Source organism: Styela clava, chromosome 3 (genome assembly GCF_964204865.1).
Source record: "Styela clava chromosome 3, kaStyClav1.hap1.2, whole genome shotgun sequence".
NCBI classification, from domain to species: domain Eukaryota; kingdom Metazoa; phylum Chordata; class Ascidiacea; order Stolidobranchia; family Styelidae; genus Styela; species Styela clava.
The window spans coordinates 6,894,638-6,910,103 of NC_135252.1; the positions used below are offsets into that span (position 1 = coordinate 6,894,638).

Consider the following 15,466-nt stretch of genomic DNA (forward strand, 5'->3'; position numbering starts at 1 on the left):
GACATCAATTTTTTAGAAGTAACTTAAATGTCTCGTAGAGCTACAATATTAGATTTGTTCCAGGTTCGAGTAAGTCTGAGACGTTCGACTATATAGTGCGCATATGAGGTTAATTTTTTCCGATGAGTCGAGCGGAGGGTTGTCTGCAACTAAGGATGATAAGTATGACTACTTACAAGCAGTGGTGGGATTCAGCCGGTTCGCACCGGTTTTATAGAACCATCTCACGGAATTTTATGAGATCAGCGAACCGGTTAGGATTACTGGTTAATGTCAATGACTTTTTGTAACAGAACCAGGTGAAAAATATGACATTTGTGATGGAACCGGCTGACAAAAAAATTGAATCCCACCACTGCTTACAAGTATATATTCGATTCTTATCCAATTTCTAAATTTTCGATTCTGATTCTCGATTCTCGTCATATCTTGCCGAGAAAAACTACCCACTTAAACAATACTATATGAAATCAAACACGAGAGCTATGTTCAAATATGTGGAAGGACAAGAAGGCCAAGTAGTATATATATATAGGTATTTAATCTGTCACAGTAGACAAAATCGCATGAAAAAACGAATCCCTCAGAACCCACAGAGACTTTTAAAATAAATGATCTTAAAAGTCTTCTATTGAAAAATACATATACAGTGAAGTTGGCGACGTCGTAACAACTCAGCATAGCAGTAAAGCAATTTATACATATGTGAAGGACTTGCCATAAAACGTTATATACACTGTTTGCAATCCAAGTTTTAACCTCAAGAAACGATTCCAATGCATCGGAATCGATTCTAGTCGATTCCGCGGAGAATCGAATTCAGACTCGATTTCGCCCTCCCTATCTCCAACTGATCCCAGATTTGCAACTGCGATCGATTTCGAAACGATCTGATTTGAAAATTAATTTCTAATCGACTGTAAACGTCATTGAGTTTGTGTTAGTTGATTAACTTAAAATGCCTATATTCCGCCCTTATTGATAAATCTGTTCAGTAGATATATATTATGTAAATGAAGATTTTAGAGTATTGGACACGAATTGAACCTATGACTCATTTTACTGAATTCGTATAACGGTCGATGTTGTTATTGAAACTGAAAACGCTTTGATTTTGTGCTAGAATTATTAGTCGTTGTAAAAGAAATCTTCTACTTCTGGAAGCTGTAATGTATGGTAACTATCAGAAAGGGTCAAAAGTCATTCTAGAATTCACTATAAATTTCTTTGTTATGTAGTGTTTCTGTGTCCTATATATCCGTGCGCTATGTTTTGGTTAACAAGTGATAAACTTTTGCAATGCAAGATACTTACTTGTAATTCAGTCTGCCAGGCCAATCCTTAATGTAGCACCACCATTGATGAATACCTTGATGGGGCGTAGCCAGGAATTTTCAAAGGGAGTGGGTCAAAAGTTCTAATTGCTATGTTATGCCCTTTTTCACATTTCAAACGCATCCATTGTACAGACTCTGTTCTCCGAATTCATCTTTCTCTCTCTTTTTTCTCTTCACTTCTGCTTGGCGTTTTGGCTGTATCAACATTATTATACTGTACATTACATAGACGTGTTTGCCATTTTACTCAAGTTGGTGAGATTTGAACCCATTAGTTAAAGATCGAGTCATTACTTGAGCATTGCACTTGGTTGGAAGTGAATGTCTTTTAGCTGCCCTAAAACCGAATCCGCTAATAAATAGGGGTCACAGTGGGACATGGCGCACAGTGGAAAATAAGCTCTCACATTCGTGCTATATCCGGTCTGCGGTTTGATATTTGAATCCACCCTTAGGTCCACCCTTAGAAAATAATTCAATTTGTTTACGGATTTCTTTGAAAAAATATCTGAAATATTTTGGTTGAACATTGATTTCCAAACTTTTAAATCTCGAAATAGGAATTCTCCCCGTTCTTTAAATCAGGGTCGTCCAACCCGCGGAGGTGTTCCGAGTGGCCCGCGCTGTTTTTTCGAAATTGAATAAAAACAAATTGAGTAAAAATTCTATTTTACAGTGAAGTAGTATACAAAGATATGATACAAACTATTTGTTTCTTTTTCTGGAATGCGCTCTTTTTTTTTAGATGCGCTCTGCTAGCCCTATTCAAACGAGCCACGAGTGCCATTTTGAATCGAAACCAACTGGGGTATATCGATACATAAAGGTGCCATAGTCCCTTACACACTTGTTCTTTTACTACTTTTACATACATAAAATCTTTGATGTTTCGGCAATGAAGCAAAATATTGATGAATTTAATAACTCGCCATTCCTCAAATTTTACAGAAAATACGTATGTAGGGGAAAATTTTAGAGGACGAACAAAATGGCAGTTTTCATGACCTCATTACTGAGCAGTACTTATTTGTGCTGAAAGTTTTTTCACAGATGAACCATGTCAAATCCCCCGTGATATCACTAATTTCTGACAGTCATATATGAAAAATCCGCCTTGGTACATCGTCCATCACACCGAATATTGACAAACTTGTTAGTCAAAAGCAGTGCCAAACTTCACATTGAAATATCTACGTGTAGAAGAAAACTTGTTGACTCCACTGTATCTTCGTTTTTTTATTGTTCTTATAAATGTAAAAGTTCGGTGAGACGATTTTGTATGTTTTTTCTTTAACCTATAGTCAGTGTAGCAAAACTAGAACATAACTACATAACGTGTTAAGTGGCACGCGCAATTATTAGTGAATTTCATGTGGTCCTTCGACAAAAAGGTTGGATGATTCTACTTTAGATGATTCTGCTGATTTTTTGCTCGTTTCCAAGGGCGTGCATCGTTGAATTAAACCGAATGCCCAATTGTGCCCCAGGGTCTGTCCGAATGTACCCCACAGGTGTACGAATGTACCCCACAGGAATGTACCCCACAGGTGGGGTACAGTGGGACAGTTGACAAACGCTTTTCGAAGCATTTCGGTGGTAAGATGTGTGTCGCAAGGAAATTTCTTAGTCGCTTAATAAAAACTACATTTTCCTCTCTTTATTCCGTCCCTCAAAGTGAAATGAATGTGCAGAATAAACGGCTCAAAGTATGCAAAAGAAAAAAGTGTCCCCAATTTCCCCCTACGGCAGCCTACTATTCCAGAGGAGGACATTCAAATGGCGATTAGACAAATAATCATTCTCCACCTAATTGTTATGCCATGAACGTTGTAGCGACATCAGTAGCTGCATAGCGCCGTACTACGGTAGTTCACTAATTGCTAGAATAAATTGATACCGGTTTTATTATCAATGTCATCACTGAAATGAAACAGTTTTTTTGCAATAATTAGTGACTTGGCGTTTCACCTAAAGACGCGGTAGATCACTTTGTGACCCACGAGTCAGTGGTTCTCACTGCCTGCTGCACGGGAACACGGACGTTTCTGCCCACACAGGATCGTATGCGTAGATACGCCTATCAAGAGTACGCGATGCCATAGAACAGGGCTACTCAACTGGCGGATCGCAGTCCAAATCTGTCCGTACCTTTCGAGTATTCGATTCGAACCGCACCTCATTCTTTATATTTAATCATTGGTCTCACTTTGGATATGTGAGGGTTTCCTTTTGTCAAATGACTTTCATATTTTCAAAGGCTATTTTATAATTTGCTCATATCTGCACCTGCCTATGAAAAATCCTTTAACGCCGCGGCGAAAGTGCGCGTTTAGGGACGTTGAAATATAATTTCTCGAAAGACCGGATCCAAGTTATTTTGAAGTTTTGTTCACGGGTCTTTGATAAAATAGTTCAATAAATCTGCCATAGAAGACAAGGCTCGATCTCCGTGATTAAATACCTCGTTATTAAAAGTGAATTTTTCTTTGTTTTTTTATTAGCATTTCGTTATTTAGTGGAGGCAAATTCCCAACGCAAACACCGCAACACGATTTTCGATTTTCAACGTCTACATATGGCGGGATCGTTAAGAAAGTCAGCTGCACGCATTGGGCGCCGGTTAACTTCCTTTGTATGTCAACCCTATTTTTAACAGCTTTTTCTAGCCTTCATAGATGCAATAGTTTTGACATAACGGGTACGGACCCAAATGAATTGAAACACTACAGAACTTTATTTAGTAATTCAGTTCGTATTAGGCAAATTCCATTACCTTTTTCAAGTCTACACAATATAACATAAACATTGAAACAAAAATAACCACAGAATGAAACACGTAATTATATAATATCAAATCAAACTATATGGTAGCATGGTGTGGATTTCAATATTTGAGATCATGCTTGATGTTGAGATTTGCTTCCGCACTTGCTTTGCCAGAAGGATTCTGTGCGACGCACCGGTACATTCCTGCATCACGCGGTCGACAATCGTGAACAGTAAGCGTACAAACACCATAACTGTTTTTTATGGAGTACTTGTTGTTAGGCTTGATGCGGTAATCCTCTGCAAGATATCAACAAATGAAATGAATATCTAGGATCATAGGGTGACCCAAAAAAATGAACCCAGATAATTTGGAAAATATTCTAGAAAGAGCATAACTAAGTGTCGCGGACTGCTGTATCTTTTTGGTACAATCATATACACAGACAGAAGTTCAAGTGTTGAATAAATTTTTGCAGAGGTAATTAGGAAATCTGTTAGTTCTATTTTTGGAGGTAACGCTCTATATAATGATTACCACTGGATATTGAAAATATTCATTTCAGCGAATCTTACATGTTGAATTATTAAATAAATAATGCTTGGTGGTGAAAATAAACGGGGTTAAATATGGCATTACAGTGTTTTTATATTATTCGCTGATAGTTCTCCTTAACTTGTTTAGAGACAGAAAACGCGATATATAATATCAATATATATATATATATTATATCAGTTTCTATACACCAAAACTGTTATAATCACTTAAAATCACAGATAGTTTTCCAAAGCCAATAATTCTACATATATTTATACATGAACAATATGAAATAATATTTAATTTAATACGTACCTTTGTACCAAGTAACTTCTGGCTCGGGGAGTCCTCCCACAGCACAAGTAAAGCGAGCTGTACTGTGCTCGCTCACTGAAATAGGCTTGAGCGAAAGATGGAACTGTGCTGGTTTTTGAAGTTTAACCGATCTGTAGTCTGTCTTCTCGATTTTAAGCGGTCCTGTGCATGTTAAAAACGAGAGATTTATTCATAAATATTATTCAATACTGAAAGACAAATCAGCAATGGAGTAAAGCGAACATGACCACTAAAACTTCGATCCTGACCTTTCCTATCTATAAAAAATTGAATGCAGTAATATTTTAACATATAAACATAGCAACATTATTGAACTTTCAACTCACTCCTTAAAATTTTAACGTTTACAAAATCGACTCACCTCTTCTCTGTACAACTGTAACTAGGTTAGACTGATCTCCATCGCCTCGTCCCAGTTCGTTTTCAGCAATGACTCTAAAGTAGTAAGTAAAACCCGGTTTCAGGTGTTTCATGACGTAGGATGTTCCTTTGATTTTGTCCTGAACGGTCTGGAACGATCTGGAGTAGGCGTCTCTCATCTGTAAAGAGGACTTGCTGTGTTTAAATAAAAAAGATACAATGGTACAATAATTCACTCCATGCGAGTGGTTTTGCAGGACCATCGACACCGAGAGTATATGGGAAATTCTCCATCAATGAGATAACCATTACTTACGTAAGACTAACCTGTAAACAGTAATGTTTGATAGGGTGTCCACCATCATTTGCAGGTGGCTTCCACTTTATTTCCAATTGTCCATCTTCTGTTAGATCACCGATAGTAATATGAGACGGTGGATCCGGGGTGTCTAAAATGAGGTCATGTAGTGATATGCGAAGCTTCGTGCATAATACCAAAATAGAATTTATGAAAGATGTATTTGCCTGAAACACTAGAACACATGAAGTGTCATTTAGGTACGTGAATTCAATCTTATGTAACTGGTTACAAAGTTTTATGTACAATCATTTTTAACATTGCAACAAGAATGAATAGAACAATATAGCCTCCTAGATGTTTATCAACTAGAATGCTATTTGAAGCTTTGTCAAATATATAGAAATACAATATTTCACAACAACACGTCGCTGATCAAATACCGCAATTGACGTTTCCCCGCCCCTTGACCCCATCAACATTTTTACTTTACTTTACTGTTCATTTTGATGTGTGGGCCCTCTTAAACTGGTTTACATGTTCAAAATCATCATATTTATGAAAATGTTCACCCACGTGCCACCTGACAGGTATTGATACCAAATTTTAGTCTAGTCTATCACAGCGTTTGCGAGACTAATTTGATTACTGCCACTTAAGTAAAGCTTCTCGGAAGACATAATGACGATTAGGATTTTTACGTAACTACTATTTTTTAGAAATACAACTGAAAACTGACAAAAAGCACTGCAACTGTGAAAACGAAGCAATGTTTACAACCATGATTGAATATTTGCCCGAGCGAAAGAAGTGTCTGGGCGGCTGCAGAAATTGCAATTGTTACGTTATCATTAACTCCTTGCTGATTTGTTATGGTTACGGATATGAACAAGTTTAGTTTGCACAATAATTTTACTGAAGAATTTTTATTTACAACATTGGAAAATTTCACCAGTCGTTATAAAAGACTGTCAATACCTTGTAGTTGCTTGACCTCCATAAAGGTCTGGGCGGCTGCAGAAATTGCAATTGTTACGTTACCATTAACTCCTTGCTGATTGGTTATGGTTACGGATATGAACAAGTACGATGCTCATGAAAATATCCGTGACTCACCTCGTACTGAAATCTTAATTGGGATTTCAATAGTTCCGCTTGAATTAGTTGCTGTGATTTTATACACGCCAGAGTCAGCTTTTGTAACGTTTCTCATAATCATCTGTGAAACTCCATCTTGAGTCGTTATGGCGCATCTTCTGTCGAGGTCAGTGTCGTCCTTGATCCAGCGAATCAGTGGGGTTGGTTTACCCTGTTGTACAATTAGTATTCAATTTAGCGATTTAATTTTGTACGAATGGTGATGGAGTGTTCCAATAACGCAGAGATGCCTAAATTCACGGTAGAATCTAATGGCTGTTCATTTATTCAGGATAGAGGTAGAGGTAGTTTTGTTTTATGTTTCGAAGTCCATGCTTTAAAAAACAAATGACTGGCTAACTAATCCCTTACCCGACATGGACTGGTGACCGGACGAGAGGTCATGGTTTGCCATATGATTAAGCCAATATATCTGCTTTCATATCCCCCGAGATAAATATGTAAATCCTATCCTAGGTACAAACTCACGCTGACGCTAGCCACAATTCTAACAGTATTGTTAGCATGGAGATCAATTCCAGTTTCTTGAAGAGACTTGTCGACTTTGATGCTAGGCTTTTCTGTAATCAAATAAATATTATTAAAACATTAGGAATTAAATCTGCTCCACAAAATGTTCTGATACCACACCAGGCATAATTCAAATGTCGTCGAAAAAACAAATTTGCACAATAATTTTACTGAAGAATTTTTATTTTTACGACAATGGAAAATTTCACCAGTCATTATAAAAGACTGTCAATACCTTGTAATTGCCTGACCTCCATAAATTCGAGAGCGTGTGCATCTCCATATCCTCCATCGTTGATTCCTCTCACACGGAAACTGTATCGGTCACCGGGAAACATGCGAGTAATCTGGAAACAAAAAGGCAAATCAGTCTCTCACGTGACAAAGATCTTTCCTTTTGTTTGAGATATTGTTGAACACGAAATGAACCTACAAATCGTTTTGTTATTATATTGCTGTTGTTGTTAATATTCTCATTGTTAATTCTTTTTGTTCTCCCTTTTCTTTTAAACTGTTTTATTTTTGTTCACGGAAACACGTGTTTTCTGCCGCCAAGCAAACGGTTTACGCCAAGACTGTCCTCGGTTTTGATTTTACTATCTCGTGCAACGCGAAAGTAGAAAGTTTTTTGAGAAGGGTACGGTTGTCAATCGAAGTTTAGTGTAGTGTACTTCAAGCGGGCGTGATGTAACAATTCTTGCATATGTCATTCCCGACTACGCCATCCAAAAATTACTTCATTGCGACGTCACAATCACGTCAATACGAGTCCGTTGTCACCGATGAAGAATGGACAAAAATATGTACGAATTGTTACACCATGCCCACTAGCCCACTAGAAATACTTGGGTGCTAAACTACACTAGTCCCACTGGCCCGGTAGCCGTTCCATAGCTCCAGCTTCGTTCAGGATATGGTTTTGGGAAAGTGTGTGTAAAATATTTCGTTTCATTTTTTTGTGTCCATATATTAGATCATCGCTGACTTGTTTATCTGAAGCATTACGACCTATATTACCTAATCGGCCGCTTACGTCTATACGTCTGGTTTAGGCCTACTATAAATTGTCTCGTGCGTGATGAGGAAACGGGAATAATTCCAAAAACGTTGGGAGAGGCATTTTTCTAGCCATGGTGTGTTGTTTGCTTACCCTGTACTTGTTTGTCCTGATAGGATAATCATTGCATGCCATCCAGTTCGTAGTTCCCTCTTTGCATTTCTCAACTACGTATCCATTGAACGCGTATTTGGTGAGATCTTCCGGAGTATCCCATTCCAATGAAACGCTGTTGTCGGTCATATCTGTCACTTTTACACCGGTAACTGGAGGCGGAGGTGCTGTAACGTGTAATTTCGTAAGTTTAATGGTTTTCTAGATTATGATAGTGGAAAATTTCATGAATGGAGACAGGTTATGCTAGCCCGATAAATTTCAGAGATACAGTTGTCTAAAGAATGAATGCATTCTGTGAATGAGTAGCATTATATATATATATATATATAATTTATTTGTGCAGTTAACAACTGAATATTCCAATATGCTAACTTTGTACAATTGTATCTTGTGGACGCAACATATTTTCATGTCTCATAAAATTATTATGACTCCCACTGGAAGGATATTTCCAAATAAATCACTTTTCTATAGACAGTAGACACACCAAACTTCTGATTGTTCCAGAGTCATTCTCTCCAACCATGCCAATCGTGCATCAAGGTTGTCGATTTGGGCATTTGTTCCACATAACTAAATCACTAAACAACTTTTGTTTTCCACCTAAATAACCCCAATACGCTGCAAACGTGACAAACAATGGCTTACTACTCACGGACAGGATCTCTGGCTACAATTTTCTGTGAAGGCAACCCTGGTGTCCCGTTTCCTCCTTCGTTATGAGCGGTGACTCTGAATGAATATTCTGAACCTTCTTGAAGTTTATTGACAGTATATCCAGTGTTTTTCAGAGTCAGATCAAATTCATTAACTGATACCCAATTGCGTCTGTTCTGTTTCCTCAGTTCAATAAGATATCCTGGAATACAGCGATCCCTGACTTTATATTAAATTCGATCTGCTAGATTTTTAGTCGCAGCAAGGAATAATCATGTATATATATATTTTATGTGTGTATTCAAAATCATTGGCGAGAAGCAAATTGTGATTGAGAGATCAAACTTTTCGATCCAGTCATATTGAAGACGAGCTATCCGAGACAACGTTCAAGAAGTAGGCATAATATCTAGTGACTATTAAAATATAGTTAGGTGCAGACTATCATATGCGATATTGTAAAAGCCCGCCCCAGAGATCATGGGGTGTCTCTGTGTGATATGATGTCCTTATTATAATGACTGCTTAAGTGCTTGGTAATATCATACACTAGAAAGCATGTAAATTGAATATCAATCTTGTGACATACCGTTGATTAGACTGCCACCGTCATCAGTTGGTTCTGTCCAGCTAAGTACACAGGAGTTGTTTTTGATGTCTGTGATTTGTGGTACCCCAGGTTGACCAGGAGGTTCTGACAAAACAATTGGATATGATCAAATATATGTAATTCTGAGTGTAGGATTGTATATGTAGTAGACGATTTTTAGTAATATTTCTCTGTTAAATATCGTCCATCAATATATATAATATTTACTTACTATATTTGTCATCAGCAAGAATGAACTCAGATTCTAAATATCCACTGTTTCCCAACTGATTAAATGCACTGACTCTGAAAGCATAGGAAGTTCCTTTTTCTACGTGGTCAGCAACAAATTGCAACTTTTCTCCCGGAAGAATTTTTCCTGCCTGTTAATGATACATACAGTTTTAATTGGATTATATATATATTTCAAATGAGCAAATTATTAAAAGAGAGAAGTCTACAAACCTTTTCATTTACAACATAGCATAAACTTGGGATGATCTTAATTGACAGAATTTAGTTCCCTTGACGAAAATAAAAACATTTAATAAATCTCACTCTCGTCCATTCGACTTCTTTTCCGTCGTCTTTTTTCTCCATGACATACTGTGTAATTTTAGTTCCTCCATCGTCTTCTGGCGCCTTCCATCCAACAGTAATTGCTTTGGATGAAGCTTTGAGAACTTTCATGTCGGTTGGATTTCCAGGAGCAGCTGTGATACGTTGAGCAATTATTACAAATATGTACATTTGGTATTAAAAGTTTGAATACTAACTCAAGGGCAACTCAAATGTTTTGAAAAACTAACGTGATTAGAGCAACTACACCAGACTGAATTTTAATTTGAACTCAAGTGTATCTTATTTACTATCATTGTGACGTTAAACGTTTTACTGTTTCGAGTTTTCAATTGTTTTTCATCCTGAGTAAGTATTTGTTTCATTGAAATCTAAGGAATCGGTCTGGGATTGTAAATTGGAGTAAAACGATCAGAAATAGCTGTAAGGTTCCTCTTATTTATCAAATATACAATAATTTATCGGTTGATTACTGTAAGCGGCTACATTTTACAACTAAGTTGAGTTTAGCTTCTGTTTCTCCCTCGGTGTTTGTCAGTTTCACATTATAAGCGCCAGTTTCCGATCTCTTGACTCCACGAAGAGTTAAGGTCACAGATCCCTTCTCCACAACAGATTCTTTGGTTGTGTCGCCCTCTGAAATAGCAAAATATGGTGATGTTTAGTGTATTATTAATACATCGAACTTTATTGGAAATACACATCTCTGTATAGCTGTCCTAAAAATCATATTCGCTCTCGATGTGGAAGACCAAAAGCACTCTAAGGTAGAGGCCAATTGGATGGCAACTGCATCTTTATAGGTTTAACGATTTTGCTCTTTGTTGTCTGTGTGCGAATAGATCTAAATGCACCTTGTGAAAGTGTCCTCTTATTGAAACAACTTTAATGCTACACAGAAACAAGAGATATGCTCAGAAATTACACTTTGAAATCTCATCATATATATGCTTATTCAATACTACGTGATCATTTTTTTATTCTAGAATTTAATTGTTTCGCTAATACTGCTCTGAAGTCATGGGATATTCAGATATTGAATTGGGCTTTAAATAGTGAAATATATACAAAGAAGGGAGTCTCGGAAAGTGAATTTAATTTCGTACTAGGTTTATAGGTATATATAGAACAAAATATTTAATGATGAAGAAAAAACCTGGAAACTCGAGATCAACTCCATCCTTTTGCCAAGTAGCAACAGGCTTGGGTCGTCCAGTGAACGGAACTTTCAAAACAACATCTTCTCCTGCCTTCGAATTGTGAGGCTCAGCTAAAGTGGCTTTCAAAGCCTCTTCGATCACCGGTGGCTCTGTGTCGGAATTATTCAAAAACGTACAATTGAAAAGTCTTTCGAATAGTACGAGAAATAAGTGTGAATGATTTTTTTTGGGGGGGAGGGGGCAGAATATTTCTACCTACGACACTCGGTCGGTGCTTTATAACAGATGTTATAGTTATGATCCATTAATAAGAAGTACAGTATGGTGGCATACGTCAATACATTTGAGCCAGTGCATTATAGGCCCTGAAGCCCTTTGGTCATTCATAATGGGCTTGATTTCCCCGTACAAAAATTTCGAATAAATTTATGTAAAAAATACGCTCTGGTTTAGTATTCACAACATTGTTTATCATATGGCAGTCTGTTTTGAATTTACAACGAGAAAAAGTTTGCCTGCCAAAAATGCAGGATTAAAAATTCTTTAAAAAATTATAATTTATGCGTACCTGGAGCATCCATAGCTACGATTGGTTTATCCGTCTCTATGAATCGACCCTGGCCTGATGAATTGACAGCAGCAACGCGAAACTTGTAGCTCGAATCTTCTTTCAAGTTTTTAATTGACGCGCAGAGATTTTCAACGGATTTGTGTGGAACCTAATAAACCAAAGAGTTGCGGATAGATATTGCTGCAAAAATATGAGGATGTATATATATATATATATCTGGATTTTAGGAGAAGTTTGAAGGTAGGTGGACATTGATCGGTTAAGCTTTTCCGGATAGACATACAGGTGGCAATTGTGATATTTCACTCGTATAGCAAATAACAGACAAGTGAATCATATCATATGAACCGCGGTTTTGGGCATGGCGCTTGACAGCGGTGTCTTCGGCCTCAACTTGCCCTTATTCAAAAATATTTTTTGATCATAAAGTTCCATAAAATTGAAGAAAAATAAAATTACAAATCGGCTTGCTCTTAAAACATAAAATGTAATCTTTACTTAATTAAACCTTCATACCTTTTCCCAGTCACCGTTATCTTCTTTCATCTCCATTACGTATGACGTCACAGGACTTCCGCCATCGCTTTTAGGCTGATCCCAAGTTAGAGAAATACTGCTCGATGTTACTTTGCCTGGACTTGGGGCACCTGGAGAACCCGGAGGACCTTAAAAGCATAACATTTATGTTTTTGATTTTTTCATAGTGCAACAAAAAAACATTCACACACCAATATTCATCTTTTCACAGTTATGTACTGTAGAGTGTTATATTTTTAGAAACCCAGAATATATATATGCGTATTGCATTCTTTGTCATAAAACATGTGTCTCAAATCAGATGAAGAAGACAGATATTTATGTTTTTAAATCGCGGATAAAGCAAATATATTTTAGGGCTATCAAAGAATGACAGACAGACGAGAAAGCGCCAGCGTGTTACCTGAAGCAAGTACCGGCTGGGAAATAAGTGGTTTGCTCTCTCCTTCTTGGTTCATCGCTTTTACCCGGAAAGTATATTTTACGCCTGTTGTTAACCCTTCAACCGTACATGTTGTTTCATCTGGTCCAACCTATACTGAAAATATTTCTTCATTGTTAAACAGTTTTAAATTTGGCTTATCACCATGCCATAATTAATTTACTGATTCACCAAAATAATCTATTAAAAATTACTCAAATCATATTTATGCAACATGTATGATTGAAAAATGATCTATCTGTTTGAAGGGGTTTTATTATTACAAAATTACAGCTCATAGAAAGGTTTTTGTTATAGTTAAATTTGAATAAAGGAATTATTTGATTGTACCAAATTTGCCGGTGAAACGTCGTTTAATGTTTTAAGTAACGGATGATTAAATAATAAACTATATCACCAAAACCTTGTATTTCTACTTGATGTAACATTACACATTTGGTACATATAGAATAAAACACATTCACCTTTGTCGCAGGGGACCAATTTGGCGATTTTGTGTCTTTCTTTTCAATTTCATATCCAGTGATGGGACGACCGCCATCAGATTTAGGTGGATTCCACGAAAAAGATGCATCGGTACCAGTTACCAGGTCAAAATCAATGGGGCCAATGGGCTGAGATGGTGCATCTTGAATTAAATATTAATGAACAAAGAATAAATTTAAACACTGTACAATATATTCAGATTCATATCTGGGTGACATCACTGTCCAAGAACATAAACACAATTGCGAAATTTTCGTAAACTGATGCTGATGCTGACTGCAAACAGTGGGATGGTACGAAGCAGTGATTTCGTGACGGCATCGGCAAATTATTAGTTAGACAACGAAGTACATTTTTTTATCATATCATCTTATAATAATAAAACTCTTAAAACTTAACTTAAAAAAGCTTCATAGATCTTCAATTTTTTAAGATTTATAGGAAGGAGACATTAACGAATATTCGGTTCTACTAATACTTGGATGAGGCTGTTTTACGAAGTAAGTTTTTATGAGAAAATAACATTTAATTGTTTAGATTTTCCCTCATAGGCAATAAGCCTAAGTGCTATAGCCAGGAACATAATCTATTAACGTTTGGGTTTTCATAAGTTACATCCCGCACATCACTTAGCACAGGATATGGGTTAACACAGCATATTTCATATTCATCACGGGCTGAACAGAGAATCAGAAGTCTATCCGAAGTGTAATCATGAAACGTTAGCAAATACTAGATAGCCATAATATGAATGAAAAATCGAACACTACTGCATAGCATTAGGGTGACTATATAGTTTGTATACCGCCTGTCATCTGATGTCATATGCAATGATCTATCCCTTGGGACAGTAATTCCATATACATCGATCAGTGTCAGAGCTACATATTGAAATTAACATATATATTGAGAATGGCTTAGCAATATAGTTTTATTTTATACTTAAATTTAGAGCATAATTTGCCGGGTGAATATTTTTAATTATCGCGTCTTTATCTATTACATAATCATGAGCTTGTTCGTAGTCGATTCGCATTGATGTTCAAACATTTGCAATAGATAATGTCCTTGATAAACGTAATATATTGATTGAAACTATTAATGATCCAGTCACTTACCTATAACTGCCATCTTAAATCCAACCGTGTTACTACCGGCCTTGTTTTTCAATAGCAAATTGTATTCTCCGGAGTCTTCAGCCCCAACTCCGGTTATTGTGAAAGTTGTTGCGTTGTCAGTCGTTTCGGCTGAAATTCTGCCTTTAGTGTTCAACTTTTTGCCATCTTTTGACCACACTGCGATTGGCAGAGGGTGTCCAACGTATGGTATCTGGAAGACATAAAATTGAAGTTTATGGTCCTATGTTGTCAGTTTTCGTTCACTTTTGCTTGGCGTTTTTACATAGTACTTTTAACTTTTTATTACAATGAAGTATACAACACCAGTCTTCAGCTGAAATCTTCTTAAAGATTCCTAGATCAAATGCCATAACCAGTCTTGTGATTACAATCTCACCTTCAGTTTGAAATCTTTTCCAGCTTTGGGTAACTGCTCGCTTTTTAGCTTTTCCAAAACTGCAGCGTCCATATCAGGGGGATTAGACGGTGGTTGAACATTGACAGCACGGGATTCCAACGGCTCACTAACTCCCAACTTGTTCGTAGCTCGAACGCGAAACATGTATCTCTTGCCTACTGGCAGATCAGTGATAACAAATGACTTTTCGGTTGCTGGAAAGGTTCCTGCCTGTAATGAATAAGTTTATAGGCTTGCAATTTCAGAAGTTTTCGTTACTGAAACTAATCATATCTCAAATTTAAAACCACTAAAATGTAGCCTTGGAGATCTAAGCTTTTCTGGTTTGTACATAAATTTGAGATTCGAGCGAGCAAACTTTGTTCATACGGCGTAAACAGTGATTAAATATATTGGAATAGTGTAGATATTTAATTTTTGTACTAGCTTCAA

The 15,466-nt window shown here is 36.8% G+C and overlaps 1 protein-coding gene across 1 annotated transcript in view; it reads right to left on the reverse strand.

Annotated features, from left to right (window-relative positions):
- Positions 1–4,069: 4,069 nt before the first annotated feature.
- The window catches only part of LOC120342571 (twitchin-like), an 89,456-nt gene continuing 78,059 nt past the window's right edge, over positions 4,070–15,466 (reverse strand). The window contains exons 7-26 of the mRNA XM_078111256.1: positions 15,014–15,244; positions 14,617–14,827; positions 13,477–13,640; positions 12,974–13,103; positions 12,550–12,698; positions 12,031–12,181; positions 11,459–11,611; positions 10,789–10,938; positions 10,282–10,436; positions 9,956–10,106; positions 9,724–9,828; positions 9,133–9,336; positions 8,454–8,641; positions 7,539–7,650; positions 7,262–7,353; positions 6,752–6,944; positions 5,665–5,786; positions 5,339–5,516; positions 4,957–5,118; positions 4,070–4,403 (exon numbers count right to left, since the gene is read on the reverse strand). Of these exons, the coding sequence (XP_077967382.1) occupies positions 4,222–4,403; positions 4,957–5,118; positions 5,339–5,516; positions 5,665–5,786; positions 6,752–6,944; positions 7,262–7,353; positions 7,539–7,650; positions 8,454–8,641; positions 9,133–9,336; positions 9,724–9,828; positions 9,956–10,106; positions 10,282–10,436; positions 10,789–10,938; positions 11,459–11,611; positions 12,031–12,181; positions 12,550–12,698; positions 12,974–13,103; positions 13,477–13,640; positions 14,617–14,827; positions 15,014–15,244 (3,183 nt within the window). The 3' untranslated portion in view covers positions 4,070–4,221. The remainder of the gene's footprint in view (positions 4,404–4,956; positions 5,119–5,338; positions 5,517–5,664; positions 5,787–6,751; positions 6,945–7,261; positions 7,354–7,538; positions 7,651–8,453; positions 8,642–9,132; positions 9,337–9,723; positions 9,829–9,955; positions 10,107–10,281; positions 10,437–10,788; positions 10,939–11,458; positions 11,612–12,030; positions 12,182–12,549; positions 12,699–12,973; positions 13,104–13,476; positions 13,641–14,616; positions 14,828–15,013; positions 15,245–15,466) is intronic.